Below are 22556 nucleotides of genomic sequence, written 5' to 3' on the forward strand. Positions count from 1 at the left end.
TGAAAGGCGGTATTAAATCCTCCCTAAAAATAAATGAATTTTTTTTTTAGGGATTTGGCTAAAGTGGAAACACTTCAGTCTGCATTATTCCATCACGAACCAAGTAAATAACATCACGTGTTGTTATTCAGTCTCTGCTTAGGCATTCTAGTCACTTTCTAGCTAGCAACTTAACATTTAGATATAAATGCTCTGAGAGGTTTCTTTCCAAAATTACTTTAAAGAGACAGTATAGTTTTTTAGCCTTACAGAACGGACCGTTATTGGGACCAGACACGTAAGGAAACCCGAGGAAGCAGGAAGTTCCAATAGCAGTAGTTAAGTCCAACACAAAGGAGCTCCTGGGCTCAGCTGTCCCAGCTGCCCTACACTTGCTGCCACCTAGAGGCTGCGCTGACACAAGTTGTGCCAGAAGCTGTAATATTAGCACTGAGCTTCGGTGTACAATTAAATTCGTAAACCGTTCTTTAGGTTACTTCATCAAGTAGGTCACCATATTATACGTACTACAAGAGAACTTGCCTTAGATTTGCATTTAGCACGAATGTTTCATTTAACAGCATTTGCTCATGCTTTTGTTTCTTGCTGTCCCTGCAGTGAAATTAGAGAGGTTTGAAATACCCATCAAGGTGCGGTTAAGCCCTGAACCGTGGACTCCGGAGACTGGGTTAGTAACAGATGCTTTCAAGTTGAAGAGGAAAGAACTGAAAAACCATTACCTCAACGACATCGAAAGAATGTATGGGGGCAAATGAACAGGCTGAATTGACTAGACAGTTATGCAGAAGGTTCTTCATCATGCCTTGATTTTGGACGTCCTTGTATACTGTAGGTGTCAGATGTACTCAGAAAATACACCAAATTGATGAATGTTTCTTATCTCTAAAGAGAGCAACAGGAGAAGATCTTAAACCCTAAATTCCTACTCAATGTGTTTCAGTTCTGTGTGATCATTTCTAGTTTTAAGACAGACACAATTACATGAAGCGCTGTGGCCAGGTAATGTTGTTATTCTTTCTCCAGTGTGCTCAGACTACTTGCAGTTTCTCTCTGACTCATTGTGAAGCCTGGCGTGTAGGGACAAAATGGGTGCTTAAACTTGAACCTTCTCCATCTAAAAACAGAAAAGATGTTAGTCAAGAACTTGCTGGAGGTCACTAATAATGTCCTGCTTAAAAATTGATGGATTCTTCTGCACATCAGTTGTCTTCAATATTTACAGTGCCTATAAGAGAATATAAAATACACTTACCTTAAATAAAGGTGAACTGAAAATCTTTCTAAAGAAAAGTTATTTGAAAAGATCACTCAAGAGCATTGAGTCAACAATCTCCAGTTCCACTCACCAAATACATTTGTACCTGCTGCCACATTTTAATTCCAGCAGAGCTTCCCACTGGGTTTGTTTTAAAGGCACTGATCCTCTAGACCTGCACATACATGTGGGTAACAATACAAGTTATCTCCATGTAGTTTACAGGATCAGGGTCTGAGTATCTGTATTTACTTTATGGAAAGGTATTTCTGTTCACCTTTAAAACGCAGCATCCAACACAAAGCCAACCAGAAACCAAGAGCAGTTTCTCTGTCTTGTTTTACTTATGGCAAAGTATGCCATGGCTGGGAAAACCTTTGTTTTAAGGAACTACAAAAAGGGACAAATCGTTCTACATGGAAATCCTTATTAAAGAAGTGTTCTTACTCTAACTGGAAATTGTAGATGTGCTGAAGTGGGAGGTTGTAATTTAATAACGGTTGATCATTTTGTGTGCAGCATCCTGTACTGTGTTTCCTTTGTAGTATTTGAGCTCCCGCGTCCCCGCCAGCTCTTCACACCTGAACCACAAACGCTGTAAAAAAGTGGAGGCTTTTGATACTGTTCTACTTTGCACTTTTCTGAATCATTTCATACGTGTTGCGTTCATTTTGTACAGGTGTGGCTCGGCTGCTATATATTACAGATTCATTTTAAGTATTTATAGATTTCTTCTATTCATGATGTGTTGTGTATATGATGGTTAAAAAGGAAAACTATTTGTTATTGTCACTGTACAGAGAGGTTTTGTATGATGCTTCTCTTTAACATACTGGCACATCCGTGGGATCGTGAAGGCAGGAATTACTTTCCCTTCCAGTTGCAGCTTTCCAAGTGACTCAGCTCCAGAGCTACATCAGCAGCTTCCCATGTTTCAAGCCAGTCACTGTCGCGTAACCTTTAGACAGCCTGTTAGCATCACAGAAGTTAGACGTGTAAGAAAGTCACTCGCACCTGAGTCTGTCAGCAAGTTGTATGATTTTCTTTTCTTAAGCCATGAATGTATTTATATGAAATGTATTTTATCTATTCTCCAGCTATCTTCTGTGTCTCGGCTGACTGAGGATTGCTATTTTCAGTGTATATATACACACACCACGTTGATATTTCCAAAACAGAATACAGTTGAAATGGTTAACCAAGTTTGTGTTTCTGGAGTGTATTGTATGTTGTTTCCAGTTAATGGTCAGCACCTCCCATTCTCTTTGCAGTGGAGCATACCCTAACACAAGGGCTTAGCAGAAGCAGCAGTTCAAAAGAACAAACCCAAGGGTGAAAAAGAACCCAGGGGGGTCTGCCCAATGCAGCATGTGCTGCAAAAGAATTCGTACACATCAGCTTCACAGGTATTTTTGGAGATGGGGAAAAAGCGAGGGAGGGATTGACACCAGACCTGCCTCAGTTGCAGCACGGAGGCGATTCTGCAAATACAATACTTGCATTTTGGTAAGGACTTCTAATTCCTAAATCCTTTTGTGACAGAGCTTGTGGAGAAGTGAGGAATGGCCTGTAACAAACCTGATCAGCCTCAGCTGCACCTAATATCACCCCAGCAGAGGGAAAAGGAGCCGTCTGTAGGGGACAAGGAGGAGAAACAAAGAAGTAAGCTTACATCAAGGGTCGTTTAGGAGCTGGAACACAGGACATTTTAGAAATAAACTCAGAACTCTTAAACAACTCCTTATTAAATACTGAACTAGTTGCTCAGGATCACCACCACATAAAGTCTCTACAGTCAAAGGTTACACAAACACCTTTCAAGGATGGCTTTTAACGCAGAAAATCAGGTAAGGGCTGGGGGCAGATTTGCTTCCTGTACACAATGCAGCAGGTGCCCTTAATTGGCTTAGCATAAACAGGGAAAGTGATGGTTGTTCCCTTAGGAGCAGGTTAGGCGGTGTTTAGCCAGCCCAGGTAAGCCAACACACAGAGCCCCAGTTCCCATCAAACGCTTCCTGAGCTGTATGCAAGGCATAGGACACACGCTGTGATCATGGGTCACCAGTTCTGTCAAGACCAAACCCCCCACACCTCCCGGAATGATTGTTTGTGGTAACCAACACAGCTCTAATGGTGGATCAGTCCTGGAACTACAGGCAATCAAACAATACATTCTGGTCATAGATTTATGCTGTAAGGAGCCCGTCTATTAGCTGAGCACCATTTACATGAGAAAACATTTCCATTTCAGAAGCTAAAATTTAAATACAAGAAACTAAAAAAGATGACAAAAGCGATACAAACAACAAGCATTCCATTTTAAAAGTGCTGCTTTTGCATAAATTGCCACAAAGGTGGGTTACAAAATGCAATCTGTAAAGCTTGCAGCCACTACTGACATGGAATGCTTAAGGCTGGGCTCAGGTGTTTGATACCACTGTGAAGATACTTGGATTGATGAACAGAGCTGGTATTTAACATGATGGGCTCACGCCGGCCATGGAGGAATAGGGCTGATCACAGTGAAGCATGTTTGTTGTTGGACCATCATTGTTGCTTCACTTGATTTTAATGAGTGCTTTAAAGGAGAGATGTCTAGAAGAAAAATCAGACCTGGTCTATTGTGACACCGACAAAAAAAGGTTCTAATGAAGCACACAGCAAATTACTGCAGGTAATTTGTGTCAGAACGTGCATTTACTTTGAGGTGTTAACTTTGACATGAGGCCAACACCAATTAAAGCACACAAAGTGAGCTCTGGGGCATGCTGATCCTCAGAGCCCACACGCTTCTAAAGAAAAGAAGCAAATACTCCAACAACAGAGCAGACAAAACAAAAACTGTTCAATTTTCCATTTGTTGTCCAGTTTAGAGCCACTGCTACCAGTGGGCTGCTGCGTCCTAATAGGAACTAAGCCTAGCAATGGCTGCAGTGAGTCTCACACCACACTGGCACCTCACAGCAGAGCCCCAGGAGGTGTTGCTGGGTTAGTGTTTGTTTGTGATGCGGTATCCAACCTACCTCTTCCTGTTGGCCATGGATCAGTTTGTTACTGATGGTTCTCCCCCACAGAGCAGGCATGAGGAATAGGAATACTGTTCTCCACAGCTGCCTGCTTTATTTTTTGCCCTTTGAGTCAAAACAAGCCCAATCTAAATGCAGTTCTAAATGGTTACGCACAATGATATCGAGCACCTTTTTCCTACTTGCAGCAGAACTGACTACCCATGGCACGCCTCCCTTTGGTGCTGATGAAGCGAGATGCCTGCACATCCCTGACCCAAACGTGGCTCTGAAGGGATGTGGTTTTGTAAAAGGGCTCTCCAAAGAAAATCAACACCAGCCTGCTGATATTCACCACTCAAGCCTTTCAGGTCCAACAACACTCTCTACAGTTAATTACCGTTTGAATTACTCCAATTCTACTTTATCTGGGCTGCTCTCCTTCCAGCTGAATCTTTCAAATGGAACTGGATTACGTTTTCCTTTCTAGAATAAGGATATGCATTTGCATGAGTCCTGGTGCTGCGAGGATGTGGCACAGTCCCTCCCAAGCACCCTCCCAGCACCACGCTCTGCTCTAAGTGGCAGCGCTGCAGGGAGGACCTCAGGCATTCAGCAGTAGCGGAGAGCGGGACGTAGAGCTCCGGGCGGAGCCTCATCCCTCTCTCACGCATCATTTCTCGCCTCATTCCGGGCGGATCGGCTCGTCGCTCCCAGAGCCGGGCACAGCCCGCAGGGGCACAGCGGGCACCCACCGCTCCGCGCCGTGCCATGAACTGCAGCGAGGCGTGGAGGCTGCAGGCGCTGCTGGGCGCGATGCTGCGGGAGCTGCGCCGCGGAGCCAACGGCAGCGCGGTCACCGCCGAGCGCGGGGCAGGGGGAGACGGCTCGCTGTACATCCTGCTCATCATGATCTTCTACGGCTGCCTGGCCGGGGGGCTCATCCTGGCCTACACCCGCTCGCGGAAGCTGGAATCCAAGCACGATCCCTACCACCTCTACATCGAGCGCGACTGGGGCCGCGGCCGCTGTGACCACCGGGCCAGGGCGGAGCGGAGCGGAGAGCGCCCGGACCTGCGGACCGCTACGGGACGGGCCATGGAACAGGCCTGACATACTGCTCTCGCATAAATACAGTCACAGATCACATCTGCTTTACGGCTTAAAAAATCTTTCAATAAAAACATTAAAATAAGTTTTGCTATTTATACACATTGACTACGATATATATTTTACATGGGCTGCTCTGAAAGTAATGCCTCCTGTTTTCTGATACTGGCCCACAGCAGAGGTGGTGGTACAGCAGCAGAGGCTGAACCTTCCCACCTGTATCTCATTACATTTGGTTGCCATGTGGCAGATTCTGATGAGCACCCAGGCTCTTGTTTGCTGTTGATGAAAGCACAGCTGATGAAAAGCAGTGCTCTGTAGCTAAGAATTTGCTCTATCAAGCAGTTGCTGTGCTCTCTGTATCTTTTATTACTTCTACAGAAATCATGAGAAGGCATTACTTTCAGACACCTACATATACATGGCCCAGTGTAATTCCTCTTCACTCAGTGAGGCCCAGGTAACCCAAAGGTTGGGCATCCATGTGTTAAAGCTTCAGCATTTAACATTTAAATGTGCTCTCAGTATGCTTTATTTAGTATAGGTTACTATTCTCCACTGCTCTGTTCTCCAGATTAACACACAATAGCTGTGGAGGTCCCTCTGCATCAGCATCCAACCAACACCACCAACTCCATATCTTCATACCACAACTCACCCCCCAAATAACACACGACACACTACTCTTAGATCCTGTCTAAAAGAAGGGCAGCCCTTGTGAAAACATTTCAAGTAAATAAGGCACAAAATCTCCTGCCAAGTGACTTAACAAAGCACCTGCTTCCAATTACCTGCAGTCCTACCGGTACATTTCAACACCTGAAAGAATCACTAGGTCTCGGTCAACTGCAGCACTCTGCAATTTTCATCCGTCCATCCATTCTGCCTCATAGTTACAGTTCAACCAGATGTTTATATAAGATAACACGTTATCTGCTGGTTGGAAACCTTAAAAAACAGCGACGCCTCACGCACTTTCTACTGCTTTGAGCAACAAGTCATTTTTTGGGAGCCGATTCTGGTCCCAGTGAATGTCATCGCACACCATCACTGCAGAGTGTGCCCGCAGCCCTACCAGGCTGCCTGATCTTGGGGAGAACAAGTCAACACAGACATCAACCCTGCATTACCATCATCTCCATTACCAGCAATTGAAAGCCATCCACACTAAGTGACCGTCATCATTTAACACCAACAGCAAAATAAAGTGAATGAAGCACCTGAATTACCACATGAAACATTCCTTAATCAAGAGCCTTGTTTCTTAGCACAGAAAGAGAAGAGGTTCAATGATGCGTTCTCAGATTGTAAATATTTCCATATTTTCAATCCAAGATTCTGGAACAAGTTTTGTTTGGCTTCGTCCAAATATCTGTTGGACAGCAGTCAAAACATCAGTACATTCTCTATAGCAGGATGTAAGGATAGGCAACAGCAACCTTCAGATCACCCAAGAAGGGCAGCGGTCCCAACCTGGTAACACAGAAGGACTTACCCCTTTCTGAGAATCAGGGCTCACCCAATGCTCCAGAGGCAGCAATCTCCAAATACAGCTGCTTCCCCTGTGGCTGCCAGCCCTTAAACAAGGTTTGAGAGATTGGGGTGGGGGGCAGGAAGGGGTGACCTGGTCCCAGCCCTTCTGGTCACACTGGTGAACTGCTTCCACCTGTGCTCTCAGGGCTGGCTATGCCCAGTCACTGCTTCAGGCCAGTGAATGATTCTAAGACAGAGGGAAACATCAGTCTGAGATTGATGCTCTGGCCAGTTCAACACCATTTACTGCTTCACAGTGCTCTTGGTGAGGTAGTTGCTGTAGGATTACTCCAAATAACTTTCCTGATACATAGCCTGTTCTGCAGTGCCCCAGCAGCAGCTGCAACAATCAGAACGCAACTAATATCTAGAACACAAGCAGTAAAGATAAAGAAGCCACAAATTATTTCCTGGACTTTTAATATCGTAAGAACAAACTACGAAAATGTCTTAAGGAAAAAAAAAAGGGGGGGGGGGCTTTCTCTTAAAAATGGAATCTTACAAGAGGTCTTTTAACAACTCTGAAAGCTTACAAAATATACTCAAGTGCTGATAAAACAGCATTTCTTTTATAATGTGCTTTTCCCCAGTCACGGTAATGAAATGTATGCATATCAAAAGTGTCATTTGTATCACAAGAACAAATTGCTTTTCTCCATTCCAAGAAACAGTACAAGTATTTCAGGTCAATTTAACTGCAGTATGGTAGAATAACAAAGCAACATTAAGAACAGTGACTTATAGAGACAATACAGGGAACGCACACAAAACAGAACATCTACCAAGACTTCAGCTGCCACAGCTTAGTACGTGGAAGTGCTCAGCTCTTCACCTGGCTTCGTTTCACTGTCTGGTTGTACGTTACCAACTTGGGATCAAGCAAAAATCTGCTAGTATTAGCTCCTGGTTTCAGTTCAGAGCATGAAAATGTTCACTTCTTGGATGCCCGGAGTAAACCTCAGATATTATAGCACAGTCAAGACTGATTTGTTTTTGGCTGTAAATAGCACACGGCTAGTACTTTCCCTTAGATTAAATCAATCAACCTCTAATAAATTTCCCTCCCAACATCCCTGTATGCACACCAAGTCCAATTCCAATTATATAGCTTACTAAATAAGAGTACAAATTGGGTCTGTGCAGCTGGACAGTTAATAAGCCTCCCACAAAACACGTCAGGTAGGTAGGTGGTTTTTTTTTTCTTAAATATTAATTGCAGAAGCCAGATTTAAAAGCAGTGTATATTTAAATAGCACGAAAATAATCAATAGAAATAAAACAATCAAAACATTGTCTCAGATATTCAAAATCTCCCACTCTGCATAGAAAAGAGCTTCAAAATTAGTATACAAATTAGAACCTGGATCCAAACATCCAATAGGTATTTACTCCCAGAACAAGCTTATCAGGTGCAAGTATAAGTGTGTGTCCTGGCAAACGTATTCAGAGTTTAAAAGTAAATGTTACAGGTGCACCCATCGCTACATTTCAAGAGACAAAACCTGCCTGGTGTATGTAAGCAGACTGTAACACTACCGATGTCATGAAGAACAAAGAAGAAAAGCACAGCACACCAGCGTCAGTTCAGCAGTGCTATATGAGAAACAGGCAACGAGGGTTCTCAAACTCACAGAAGAAATGCAAATATATAAACCTCACATATTCTGTTAATACAAACAGTGAATAAAGCAACCCTTTCTTCACTACATACAGATATAACAACGCATTTACAGTATTTACAATTTTCAAGAGTTTTGGATTTTTTACATTGCTTGCAGAAACCAGGTTGAAAACAAACAGTCACACAGTAGCTTCAGAAACCACTCAGGATAGCAGCAGCTTCTGGAATAAGTCAGGTTGCCAATTCCAATGCACATCCAATGATGTAAAAAGTACCTTTAAATTACATAAAGCCACCCATTTCACTTCAGTATCCCATGATCTATAGGATAATATCATGCCAACCATGAGTGTTTCATACAATGTAAGATACTGCTCATTTTCACAGTTTTCCAATTTAGGTTATAAAACTAAGTGAGCTGCAGTCCTGATGGCTGCTGCTGTCACTGCAACAGTATTAACAATTTCCCCTTCTGTATTTTCAGTAGGAAGTGTACTATCACACATATAACTACATAAAAGCATCCGTATTCAGTTTACTCTCTAAGTTCTCAAGTTAAGATGGACAATCTTCTAGCCTGAACCCACAAAAACTATTCTATGAAAGCTGCTGTTTAAAGCAAGAAAAAAAATACAATAGAATGAATAAATATGGGAAATGTTTAAGAAACACGAAAAGTGTAATAAAAATCTGCAGGCAAGGAAGATGGTACTTGCGTTCAGAGCTTCTTTTGCCAAGTTAAAAGTATCCGAAGAACCTGTTCTGAATAACAGTACTGAAGAGAAAAAAGGCAGGCTTCACAGTAATACACACCTTTAGTGTCTTATTTTTTTTATTACAATACTTCCTGAAAAGATAACAGGGATTCAAAACTTGCAGACTTTAGTTGGGAAGAATATTCCGTCCTTCACAGTGACAGAATTGACAGAGCAGACAGAAATGATGTTACTGACCTATTTCTTACATGACAAGACTTCAAAATAAAAACTGCTGCTGAAGTCCTTGACTTCTTGACATGTATTTGACAAGAGTTGTTGGCACTGAAGTTCTGAGTTATTCAGAATTTCCTAAATATGGATCAATATAAATTAACAACCACCAAATTCTGAGATGCTTAAGTCAAAAAAAAAAACTGACAAGTCGCAGTCCTTCCATACCATTGAAGGTAACACCAGCTTTCCAACAGACTATTTGAGAGATTATACGCGCACAGGCTGTATTTGCAACTTTCACAAAGAGTAGAAATCATCGCCAATCCTCACAAGCCTCCGACAACCAGGAGCAGGTAGCTCTGAGAATTCTATAAACATGTTGCAGGCATCTTCTTCAAAAGAGGTAAGATGCTACTGTAAAAACAGGCCTTTTCAAGTTGAAGCAGTTACATGTTTGGTCAGAACTATACAATAAGAGTATTTTGGGTTTGAAGTTTCTGCATTACATACAAAAAGTCTGTAAGTGGCAGCACAGCTGCACGTAAGGCATTTTAGGAATGATTCCAACACAGCTCATTACCTTCTGCGTTTCCTTAGGTTCAACTCCTTCAGCATTTCATTACGTTCAACTAACATGAGCAACCCGTTACATTTTCAGATTGTTTATTAAAAAAGCCACGGTCACTGGGATTGAGCCTGAGACATCCGCAGACCTTCCATAATGACAGATGCAACATGAAGACTGAGCACAGCCCACGCTCGGAGAGCGGCCAACTGAACAGCTAGCTTCATTACGTGGAATGAGAGGTCGCTTCCTGTAGCCAGTCCTCACTAGTTGGCCCAGTCCTGAAAGCGGAAACAGTCACTCGCGATCTTCCACACTGTGCTGTTAGATGTGGCTTGTGCTGTCAGCAAGAAGTTCTGGTTGAAGTAGCGCTGCTTGTTGCCATCAAATTTTACTGTCCCACAAGTCACCACGAGGACTGTTGTCTGGCTTTGAGTAGCTTGCTCTTCACAGGAAGAAAAAACAAAGAAAACAACCCAAACAAAGACTAACAGGTGAAAGAAATAGGAAATGTACATATTTTATTCAATTCTGTTACACTAGTTACAGGCTAGCGGTTGGTTACAGGTCCACAAAAAATACAGCTTTCTTACATCATTTCCATATACACAACGGTGCATTCACTCGCCAACAGCACTTTTAAATGGGTTTTACATTTCCATCTAGTGTTGTTCATTTGAGAGCACTACAAAAATCCCCCACTCTTCTTTTTAGAAAATGCTCTCCCTGTTTGATACGTGTACATATCTAGCAAGTTGCACACACATTCTTCCTTCCCTCCTCTTTTAGCTTGTATCCTTTTACAGCAGAGGAAAGCAAGCATGCTTGACCACAGGCTGTTGCCTTTCGTATACTCCAGAAATATTCCTTAGAAGTTAATAAATAACTTCTCAATTATGTAAGCATTTATTTAGCAATTGCTAATTAGAAATCAAATGAACTTCACATCTATTCAAGATGTAAAGAAGTCAGAGCAAATACGGATCAATGATTTGTCCCACATTCTATTGCATGGCAGTACCAAAGGCTACAGCATAGGTCTCTCAACTCACACATTGTCAAGGACAACACCATCTGTTCAGCTCAACCTTTTCAATACATGAAAATGCAACACATCTGAACACGATCTTAACAAAAAAAACCATTTCCCCATATAATGTGGAGTTGCTGCACCTCTTGGTTTTGTGCTTCATTTATGCACGGCTTTACCTTCCAACCCTCAATATTTTCACTAATAAGCTAGTCCCTAGAGAGACATCGGGTACTGTAATAGTTGTACTTCTCTATCAATAGTTATAAAATGACTAAATAAATAAATAGTAATAGAAGCTTACCATGAACAGGCTGGCAGTCCAACACATTAACCTGGAATTCACTGGATGGCAACATTTCAAAAAACTCATTCAGTGCCTCTTGTCCAGAGACTGCGTTACCATTCCAAATTAACGTTGCTTTGTCCAAATACAGCCTGGTCAGAGCCTGAGGAATCACAAACAAAGTATTGGAGGAAATAGGGGAGCACATACAGCGCACAACATCTCAACATAGGAGCTGAAAGAGTGTTTTGTATCACTGATTACTTCTGCTCTTGAGGAAATAAAATGCCCTCTTCAATTATTAACTTTAAAAAAGTAGTGCTCCTGAACAAGAATTGAAATAGAAGCATACTTTGCTTTATGACTTGCTTTATGACTAGTACTCAGAAAGTATGATTTCAGGTAAGAAACCAACAACTGGGAGCAGTGAAACAATGCAAGAGGACAATTACACTCAGCAGCAGATCTGAACCTCCCCAGTATTTCATAAGCTGTAGTTTATGGGTGACTAGCTCTCATGCAAGCTGTTGCTACACCTGTACCTACCCTGCTTCAGCACAATATGACTAAGCAGTAACATGCAGCTGCTGATACTTTCATGTTCACCTACATTTATAAAATTACAATTACAATACGCTATACCTCAGAGGTCAGCTAACAAATCCTGTACCTCTAACGTGGATCTGGATTTCAACTGAACTACTATACTGAAGAACAGAGAGGTACTTTCTAACACGGCCCCATTCCGAATCATGCCCCCATGCAGGGCAGCCTGGGAGGCCAAGCTGAGATCTCTACTCCAATGCCATTTACAGTAACCAATTTCAAGTGTACGTACTTGAAGTACTTACTTTCAAGTGTAATGGTAGCTAAAAAAGCACATGAAACTATTCAGAACAGTCCAAAGTACTGGTAAAATGTGTACGTACCCTTCTTCTTTTATCCATAGTCTCATAATAAATGTTGACAAATTCTTCTGCAGCTCTGCAGGCTTGATCCACATAGGTTTTGAAATCCTGGAGGTTAAAAAAAAAGACAAATAAAAAGCTTAAGTATTTTTAAATGTTACATTTGATTATGATATACTATATTGGGTTAGGGTTAGGGTGTTTAAAATGTTATAATTTCTGATTCTAATTCAACAGTACATTCTCAACATTTACAATTCCATCTGCACATCACAATTCCATTATTTTTCTTGGTAGTCTTTAATGAACATATACCACAACTACTGCCAGTTCCTACAGAATTACCCCAAGAAACCCTTTTACTTGGAGAAATTCCCATGCTGCAAAATATTCACCAGCATATCAAATAATCTCTGCTTACTCTACAGGGACAAACTGTCTCACACTACTATTCTTTTTAAATCCCCCGTGGAAGGACATGACACTGTTCTTTGCCTTTCCATCTCCTCCAACAGTTTCTGAACCCAGAGGCCAATTCTCAAGCCAAAGTGACACAGCAGTCAACAAGGCACTGTATGGCACCGTATGGCATCGTATGGCACTGTATTCCTGCAAGCGCCAACAGAAACTGTGGCACTGTGAGATAAGGAGCGCCAGAGCACCCACTGGGGAGCAGTAGTCATAACTTGGCTGGTTAGTTATTTGGGGCAGATGGCTGTTATCACCCCATCAGCTGGCATTTGCGCACACACGCTTTCTAACCAGCAGCCAAACAATGCAAACTACACCCTACACAGACAGAACTGGTGTGAGGAAGACCAACAGAGAAACACCAGGGTAAAGCAAAGAGCAGTTAGGGAACCTGTAATGTATAATCATAGAATCCTCAAGAGTTGGAAGGGACCTCTGAGGCCATCTAGTCTAATTTCCCTGCAATCAACAGGGGCACCACACATAGATCGGGCTGCCCAAAGTCTTATCCAGCTTCACCTTGAAAAGTTTTCAGGGACTTAATAGGGATTTAAGTCAAACAGAAAACAAACTGCGTAAGTTTTGATACTCAAAACAAGTTTTTAACTGTACCCCTGTACACATATTCAGAAGCCTCCATAGGGCATCTGACCTGGCCTCTCACTCCAAGGCCAGCTCTGAGGTCTGGTCTAGCCTCTAAGTCAGGCCTGGCTGCTCAGAGTCCCATCTCCAGTCATGTTTTCAGCATCTCTAACGATGGAGATTTCAGTTCCTCACTGCTCCCATTCCAATGTCTAACCACTTCACGAGTATCTTCCATCTCGGCATTTAACACGAATGTTGGACTCGAATTACTACTTTTTTTTTTGAGTACTGATGACAATTCCCAAACGTTAGCTTCCTCTTTCATCCTCCACCACCTAATTACGGCCCTTCAGGCACAGCCTCACACACCCTATCACTCACAAGCCCATGACCTGGAGCACAGAGCCGCCTCCCGCCCCGTGTGTGCAGCCCCTCATCTCCACAAGGCACAGCCCGAGGCCGGGCCCAGGACGGAGAAGGCCAAACGGACCCGCGTGAGGCCGCAGCTCCCGGCTCATAACCGCGGCCCTCACCGGCGGCTCCTCGACCCCGCAGCGGCACCGCAGCCCCATCCCGGTCTGTCCCTATGGCAGCCCCATCCCGGTCTGTCCCTGTGGCGGCGGTGCCGCTCGGACTCACCACAGAGGCGGCCATGAGGCGGCAGCAGGCGCGGACGGCCCCTCCCGGCGCGAGGCGGGCGGCGGAAGTGCGCGCCGATCAACGGCCTACACTTCCTGCCGCGCTCCGCCACAGCGCTTCCGGCCTGCAGCTCGCAGCCGGGAGGCCGCGGGTTCGAGTCCCCTTAGGGCAGCCCCAGCCGTCCGTGTGCAGCCCCAGCCGTGTGAGTCAGGGCATGTGAGGCCGTGCCCTTTGGTGGGTTGAACCCCAGCCAGCACTGTCAGCTGCCGGCTCATTTGTCATCGCACTGACCCGCTGAATGGACATCTGCTCCCTAAAGATTGCTTAATAGGAAAGTTCACACGGCTCCCCATCTGAAACCTCAAGTCTACATCACCGCATTGCTTCTTTCCTTTTCTATGGGTTCAGTTTGTAGGAAATGACCACTATAAATCCCGATGGAGCAAAGGAATTACGTTTGCGTTATTACAGAGACCATGAATTGCCTGCACAGAACAACAGAGCTGTGTCAAATACTTATTTGAGTTGGGTTTGTTCAGCCTAGAGAAGAGAGGGTTGCGGGGTGACCTCATTGCAGCCTTTCAGTACCTGAAGGGAACCTACACCCAAGAAGGGAGTAAACTCTTCGAAAGGGCTGACAATAGCAGGACACGGGGAAATGGTTTTAAGTTAAAAGAGGGAAGATTTAGGTTGGATGTTAGGGGGAAGTTCTTCACTAGGAGAGTGGTTTGGCCTGGAACAGGCTGCACAGGGAGGTTGGATGCCCCGTCCTTGGAGGTGTTCAAGACCAGGGTTGGACGGGCGGCCTGGGCAAACCTGATCTAGTAAATGTGTATGGTTTGGTGGCCCTGCCAGGCAGGGGGGTTGGAACTACATGATCCTTGAGGTCCCTTCCAACCCGGGTCATTCTGTGATTCTGTGATTATTTGCATTGCCCCCTCGTTTACTCACATGCACCTGTGGAGCCTGGAGCAGGCTTAGCAAAGGCTGCTGGCAGACTGTATGCAGTTCTCTGTCTTTCAAACACACTGAGTTAAGAACCTGAGAAAAAAGATTTTTTAATCTCTTATTTATCGATGTCTTCCCCAATAAAATAAGTAACATATAAGGAATAAAACCAGAAATAGTGAAAACTGGAGTAGCTGGTTTGTTCAAAAAGCCTTTCTATCATGTCAGGATTTCATTCACAAATAGTTGACACAGTGCAACTAGAAGAACAGTTAACACAGTGCACAAAAGAAAATTCTTTCCCTAACATCAAGCTGTACGTGAGACATTACTGTGAGAGCAGCACACAGTGGCCAAAATGTATTTAGGTCCACACAGAGACCAAGAAACAGAAATCCATCACTACAGTGAAAAGTACTTTCACTTTTTTTACAGTACTTTTTACAGTACTTTTTTTACAGGAAAGTAAAAGCAGTAGAAAGAAATGTAAGACGTTTGCAGGCAGGATGGTAACTCCTTAAAGACGTATTAGAAATATGAGATGCACAGCGCAAATGAATATCACTTAAAGAAATACTTCTGGAAAATCAAAAGGGTCCAGAGTGCTTAATAACAAGTCGGCAGGTTCAAAATGTTACTGCAACAAATGTGTGCTGAAGGGCAAATTCGGGAGGAAGCAGAAGGCAGCGTTCTTGCAAATTAGAATAACTTTACTGGAAGAAAAAAACAGAACAAGCAGTGATCCATGACCAATGTCGGCGATTAAGATTAAACTGGTAGGTTCACTTTCTCATTTGCAGTGGTTTATGAACCTTCCTCGATTGAATGCCACATACAGCATCCTTGTTAACAATGTCCAATTACAGCCCAAAGATTTAGCAGGTACAGCAGTGTTTACCACAAGGATTCCCTCAAGGTCAGTGATTCACACAGCACTTCAGCTTCAAGTTGGTAAAGCAGCATGAGAGCCCTCATGCGACACAAAGGCATGCTGTTCTCTATGACCTTGAAGCTTTCTGAACAGACTGATTCTTTTGAAACACGGTACTCAAAACTTTTGTTAAAGTTATCAGAATTCATAAGTAATTGTAGCCGTGTGTAGGTAAGTTCAAGGAAATACCGCTTAAAACAAGAGAAGCAACTGACACTAGCCAAATCCAGATAGACGGTGCTTCATGTGTCGTGTACAAAGTTGGATCACGACTCAGTGTTTTGCCTGAGAAAGGACTGAATGAGAACTCAACAACTGGATCCACTGATTTTAGTGGGGAGTTGATCTCAGGTGCTGGGCACATTCACACTTTGACCTATATGATGGAAAAGAAAGTACTGCTAAGGCTGGATTTTGGATTTATTAAACCACAGAGGACTTAGGAAGGTCTGGTTTGGCCAGTTTATTCTCAGGAAAAAAAAGAAACATACTTCTCTGGATAGACACAGGCAGAATTTGTTTGTTATAGTCCCGGGAGGACTCTGGACTATGCACTGCTCCACCTCAAATTCCTGTCATACCAGACCTGGTAGAATGTAATTACACTTATCCCAGTAAACAACCCTCCTGTTTTTTACAGAAAAACAGGTCTTGCTATATATTGAACTGATAACCGTTGGGCAGACCCACTGGGATATAGAGAGAGATCAATTACAAATTACTATTTGAATGTAATCAGTGTCAAAGCACACCCTAGGGGGATAAATAATTGGAACAGGTTAGTTCAAAGTGCTACTGTGGTCAATAGAGGAAATTTAAAAATCCTATTCATTTCATTAGGTAATGAAATGGTACATGAGCGCTTATGAAAATCCAGCCATATGTGAGTAAAAGCTGGGTAAACAGATCCGCATTACAATGGACTCCACAATAGTTCAAGCTAGTAAGCTGATAACTAAAATCTGTGTATGTACACACAGGCGTATTTGTATACTAGCCAGAAGGGGCCTATAGCCTCACCTTTCAGACTTATCAGGTAGTTCTCTTTGCACTTGTCCTTTTATCTCAAAATTTCAGACTGAAATTCTGACAATGGCTTCAGCAGTATATTGTATCACTTTGCAGTGTAGCACCAGCTCACAGTTGTGTCCTGTATACACAAAACAACATTGCAAATATCTGTTACCAACACATGTGAAACATATGATGCATTGTACCCTACACATCAGCTGACAAGAGGATTTTACAAGCATCACTTGCAGCATGCGGCCACAGTTTATTTGAACTTGGGTGCAGCAGAACCAGTACAGTCCATACTTATTTCTCATCAGGGGCTGCAAGCGCTGCAGCTGCAATAGGCTGGCTGGTTCCTTTTCACATCTCATCCTGTATTCCCCAGTTTTTAATAAATCCAGGGAAGAAGCGAACCTCTCTTTCTCCCTTTACATAAATTGTTCTTAAGTAGCCAGACTGTATTTTGAGGAAAGATTCCATATCTAAAATATTGTCAATCATGTGCACTTTTGGAGCACTGGTATCATAAGCCCAATTCTAGACCTCACTCTACAAGACATTTATTAGGCTCAGAGAAGAAAGAAGAGCACTTCAGTTTAAAATGCAGATAGCATTCTGTTTTATAGACTTACAGAAAACTAGAAGGAAAAATCCAAGCTACAACACAACTTTTTAACCCACTCTAAATTGCACTATGGGTCTGTCAGGATCTGAGAGAAAGGCACTGCCCCTTTCTTTCCCTTCCTTCTGTCCCTGATGAAGTATCTGATATTTATCCCTTTTGTGTGTGTTTATAAATCCTAAAAATACTATTACATGTCTTTTGTTCCCAAACAAACGAATTTACTCATAAATCACACTATTCCCAGTTTGTTCCATATTGCTCCATTCCTGGAAAATCTGGTTCTACAGGTAGGCAAATTCATATGAAACTCTAACTCTGCTTAACAGGAAAGTTAAGAAATTCCTCCAAAAAGATTGATGTTCTTCAACTAGAAATAAAATCATACAGTCATAGAATCCATCAATCAACAAAGCAAACAAACAAACCCTGCATATATATCAGTTCTACATTCCATATATGATTTCTTAAATCCAAACACGTGTTTTTTGGAGCCAGTGTAATTCTTGGAGGCAACGGGAGACTTTTAACATTATTATGAACCTAAGGAAAGAGCTAATGCAAACATTAGGTTTAGGTTATCTCAATAGATGTGCAGAGATCTTTTAACAGGCGCTTTGCTGTCATGTTTTTGTGGCTTTAGCTAAGTTTGTCTCTGCTTTTAATTTACTTTCCTTCTGAGGTTCACAGAAAAGTTGTAGTGGTTGTATTAATAGAAATAATCAGAATTGTTCTTGATAAACAGAATTGTATTTGTTTCTGTGTATTGATATTTCTTTTCTGTAGAGGGAGTGTATAACTCAAATGCAAATAGATCCATATTAAATGTTTTACTGCTGGTATCTGAGTTTCCACTAGAGAAGGTCGAAGATACAAAACCTGTGCAGTCTGGATCTGGGGCTGTGGTGTAATCCAACTCTGCAAAGCCTTCCAAAGTTCCACCTTCTTCCCAGTAATTCTGCTGTTTTTCAAAAGGCTGAGAAGTGAACTATTACCTCTTTTCATGGCCTAAAGGATTCCTTAGGTCATGTCACCAAGGAAACAAGAGCTACAGCTGTACTGACTAAATGGACAGTAGGCCATTTGCTTTGAGAAGCAACCATCACCTATTTTCAACTATTGTGTTACTTGTTACTTGCACATTGTATAGGAAAAGATGTTGTATTGGACTTTGCAACCTGCTTCTCTTATCTGTTGCATGAGCAGAGTAAAGTGAGGCCTAAGACCACAGAGAAATGCCCAAATGCCAGGAGTCACCTAATAAACAACAATAGAGCAACCACAACTGCAAGGAAGAACTCACTAGACAAGATACAACACAAGATACAAATTATTACCCCCCAAAATTGGCTCATGTAACTTGAAGGGGCTGTTCCAAAGAAAGCTTCAACACGTTGTCTCTTCCAGACTGCTTTACAGATAGATGTAAGACTGCGAGGAATATTCAGTGAGAGTAACTGATAAAATGTTTCCTCTTTTTCACATAGAAATTTGAGAAGGTGAAGCATTAGGAATATTTTCTTTCTTCTTAATGAGGTGACACCAGTCATTTGATATATAAGCACACTGCTCAGTGCTGACTGAAACCTATACCAGGTTTTGAATTTGTACTAAAATCCAGAACTAAAAGAAACTATTTTGACCTATGCTCAATGCATAACACTGCTGTAAATGCAGGGTTTTCTAACAGTAAAGTACAAGAACTGTGCTATGCTGTGTTCCCTAGAACTGCCAGAGTCCAGTAGTAAACTGCTAAAACGATGGCAAAACTCCCACTGGCTCCAACAGAAACTGGATCTGGCTTAAATATCAAACCAGGGAATAAACAGATTTTCTTCAAAATGCAACTGAAATCACTACCTGAGTTACACAGTCTCACTGCTTGAGCTGCAGTTTTAGCAGGTAGGCTAAATGTCAAGTAATCCCATCAGCTCTTTGAAGGCAAATATTAGACAGTATCTGAAATAACTTCCCCAAGCACCACTCAATTAACCTACTTGGCCAGAAGGTGATGCAAAAATCAGTATTGTTTAATAGATGCTTGCGTTTCAGATGAAGCTAATCAATAGGCATTGGAGCAATTTCAAATTAATGACCAATATACACAAAGTAAAAATACCAGGCAATTTAGGTACCAAAAGTGCTGTAACTTAAAATAGCTCTATTATTTGGTATGGGATATTCCCCTAGTTACTATTCCCGTGTATTAAATTCATGATGACTTTTCTAAAAGAAAAAATAAAGAATTACTTTCATTTTGGGAGAACTCACAAAACAGGTGCAAGATCCCCTGGCTGATCCTGCAACAGCTGTTAAAGGGAACTGTGCATTTGGTTTACCCTGTGTATATCAGTTTGAATAGACCTGAATATTTGGGATTTTTCCGTTTGGATTTCACAACCAGTTTGTCTCTCTCTGTTCCTTCTAGCCACACACATACATAATCTGACAGAAACAACAGGGCACCCAGTTCAGAGCCCAAAGGATAAATGTGAGTATCAGAGGGAGTGTTGCTCTGTACCTACAAATGGCTCAGGGAGACCTTAAGCATGCCCATGAAACAAATACAAATAAACAGAGCTGACTGAACAGTATGAAAAGTTTCTACCCACACGCCTATTTGCAGAGGGCTTTTCAGTAATAAAGAGGAACCATACAGAATGAACTGATTCTAATTCGTGCTTTGTACTATAAATATATCCTCCGATAAAGTTTACTGAAGTAAGACATAGGGCATGCAGAAGAACTTCCAGTGCCAGTTCCCAATTCCACGAAATCAATGGCACACTTCTGGCCAGTTGCTTACATCCCTTTGGCTGCAGTAACAATTTGCTTTCTAGCAGGGAGGTGCACCAATAACTTATTTTCTACACTAGATAGATAAGGGTAGAAATGTGTTTTCCCAAATGGATAAGTCCAAAATAGTAAATAAGGGTTTCTCTGCATGTAAGTTCTCCACTTTGTAGGACACTGTGAAGATAACCCACGCTCTACACCTCCTTTCAAACTATCAGTGCAGCCATGGGATACTATGGAAATACTGGAGCTGCCAGATGTTGGTGTTACACTAAAGTTTGTGCTCATCTGTGCTACACAGTGATCAAATGGTGAGCCTAACATCTTTGCGAGTGAGGACTTGCATGGAGGATCCTGTCTACCTTGCTTTTTTCCCAAATATTTTTCGCCCTTTGCCAGACCAGAGGTAAAACATGAGATCTGACTGTGTTCCTCCCTGCCTCAGTTGTTTCAAGGGATATCCACTAAAACAGCAACATTTGGTCCCAAAAGTAAGAGGGGCTTAAGAGGCAAGACCAGACACAGCTTCCTTTTAACCTCTGTTCTTTCACAGGTCCTGTTTATTTATGGCAATTCAAAGCTAGGTCAATATTTATACATAACCTGCCTAGCTCAATGCATTACCTTTGATATACACATATGACCTAACCTACTTTTCCATTGACCAGTTGTGACTTTTGGAGTGGATCTCTTTTAACACAAAGTACGTGAATCTTCTCACAACATTTTTACCATCTTCATCAAGTATTTGATGACTGGATTTGCATTCCCACTAGAGTTATTAATAATAAACTCTGTAATGATTCACCAAAGACAACTAACTCCAATTATTAGTTACCATGATTGCGCTAGCTTGACAATGAGGTATTTACTTACAAAAACAAAGCAGTATGTATGGGGGGAACTCAAATCATGAGTGATTTATAACAGCATTTCTGATTTTATCACCAAACTGCAACGAAAAGTAAGCATTCAGAAAAAACAAATCCTAAGACATTTATTACATTTTTTGCACTCCTTCAGAATTTGTATCCAGGAGAGGGATGTGCTTACAACCTTTAAAAATGCTATTCTTTCAAAGCACTGTTCTCTTGAGAATACGTTTAAGGATATGAAGATTGTCTTCAGAAATGTGAGGACTAGAGCAGTCAGAATCCACATTGGGGATTTCCTAGATGAGCTCTGGATTTATTTATCCAGATTCTTCTGCAAGGATACTGAGAGAGATTCTTTCCTTTTAGGCACTAAAACAGATCGGTTAATAGAGTGATTCAGAAACTGAAAGGTTTCTCTTAAAAGGTTACAGAGTGTTACACTGATAAACTTCCAGACAACTTATTCAGGGACCTCAGTGGCATATATTATTGATCCTAACTTAGTTTCCAGAGAGTAAACAATGCCATCCGCAGCGGTTCAGCCCTTGTTCCACCTGGCACTGTATCCCAGTCAGGAAAATGAGGATACAAGGCTAGTGATTTGTAATTAAAAAGCTTTCCCTGCTCCTGTACAACTTAAGAAGTCTAAAATATGAAGTACATTACTGCTGTAATCACATTTTAAAACATCAGAATGAATATACTCACAGAATTATAACAGGCCATGTCTCTAAATCCTTCTCTATTTACTATCATGTAAAACCTCTCCCTCCTTTTAAATTCCAACACTTTAACATACAATTGTGAAAAAAAAAGAAGAAAAAAGAAGAAAGAAAGGTTTCCTAAGGATAGAGAAGAGAGCATCCGAGAAGCTGGTGGAAGTGCCATCAAAACAGCCAAGAATAAACCAACATGCCAATGCTGTGTTGATTTATTCCAGAGCAATGCACCTGGACCTCCAGCTGTCACACATATTCCATCTGGAGTAGCAGCTGTTTGCTCAATAGTTGTCACATTAATTGACACAAACAATTGGTTGTTAAATTTCTCATCAGCCAGAAATGGGAAATGTTACATTTTGTTCCTGTCCTCAGGTTTTGGTCACTTTTTCTGACATAGTGTGCAGTGATCCTGAATGGGAGATGGGGCAGCTGAATATTCCTAACCATACTCAAACTTACAGATCCCACAGCATCTCCAAAAAGGTCAGGTTCAAGGCAGTTAACCAGTTGCTATGGATACCATGTAAGGAGGAGCTGAAAGCAATGTTTAACTCAGAACATTATGTAGCAAAGAAGATGGAAGGATCTGGTCAGATTCCCAGGCCGAGAACATGAAACCAACAAATACATTTAAAACAAGCTATGGTGGTGAAGGGAGACAGAAATTTTGGATCATGGAAAGTATTGAAGATGTTACACCAGCGGGGG

The 22556-nt window shown here is 42.1% G+C and overlaps 3 protein-coding genes and 1 long non-coding RNA gene across 14 annotated transcripts in view; 1 reads left to right on the forward strand and 3 right to left on the reverse strand.

The window, feature by feature from the left end:
- Window positions 1–2458, forward strand: part of ACSL4 (acyl-CoA synthetase long chain family member 4) — a 32623-nt gene extending 30165 nt beyond the window's left edge. For all 9 annotated transcript variants that reach the window (XM_015860455.2, XM_015860458.2, XM_015860461.2 and 6 more), the window contains one exon: window positions 598–2458. In XM_015860455.2, coding sequence (XP_015715941.1) covers window positions 598–755 — 158 coding nt within the window. In that variant the 3' untranslated portion in view covers window positions 756–2458. The remainder of the gene's footprint in view (window positions 1–597) is intronic.
- The window catches only part of TMEM164 (transmembrane protein 164), a 90511-nt gene extending 83744 nt beyond the window's left edge, over window positions 1–6767 (reverse strand). Inside the window, exon 1 of the mRNA XM_015860467.2 lies at window positions 6162–6767. The gene's annotated coding sequence lies outside the window, so the exon portion shown is untranslated. The remainder of the gene's footprint in view (window positions 1–6161) is intronic.
- Window positions 6768–7306: 539 nt separating this feature from the next.
- NXT2 (nuclear transport factor 2 like export factor 2) lies at window positions 7307–14969 on the reverse strand. Of its 3 annotated transcripts, none has more exons than XM_015860470.2 (4): window positions 14892–14969; window positions 12267–12353; window positions 11356–11500; window positions 7307–10466 (listed from the first exon to the last, which is right to left on the reverse strand). In XM_015860470.2, the coding sequence occupies exons 2-4, from the start codon at window positions 12282–12284 to the stop codon at window positions 10288–10290; spliced, it is 342 nt and encodes a 113-aa protein (XP_015715956.1). In that variant the 5' UTR covers window positions 12285–12353; window positions 14892–14969; the 3' UTR covers window positions 7307–10287. The 3 variants fall into 3 exon arrangements, with proteins under 3 accessions (XP_015715956.1, XP_015715955.1, XP_015715954.1); XM_015860469.1 differs by lacking the exon at window positions 14892–14969 and adding an exon at window positions 13941–14066; XM_015860468.2 differs by lacking the exon at window positions 14892–14969 and adding an exon at window positions 13835–13855.
- Window positions 14970–14993: 24 nt separating this feature from the next.
- LOC107312776 overlaps window positions 14994–22556 on the reverse strand; it is a 52552-nt gene continuing 44989 nt past the window's right edge. Inside the window, exons 5-6 of the long non-coding RNA XR_004306993.1 lie at window positions 16840–16969; window positions 14994–16195 (exon numbers count right to left, since the gene is read on the reverse strand). This is a non-coding gene — a long non-coding RNA (uncharacterized LOC107312776). The remainder of the gene's footprint in view (window positions 16196–16839; window positions 16970–22556) is intronic.

This window comes from Coturnix japonica, chromosome 4 (genome assembly GCF_001577835.2).
Source record: "Coturnix japonica isolate 7356 chromosome 4, Coturnix japonica 2.1, whole genome shotgun sequence".
NCBI lineage: Eukaryota > Metazoa > Chordata > Aves > Galliformes > Phasianidae > Coturnix > Coturnix japonica.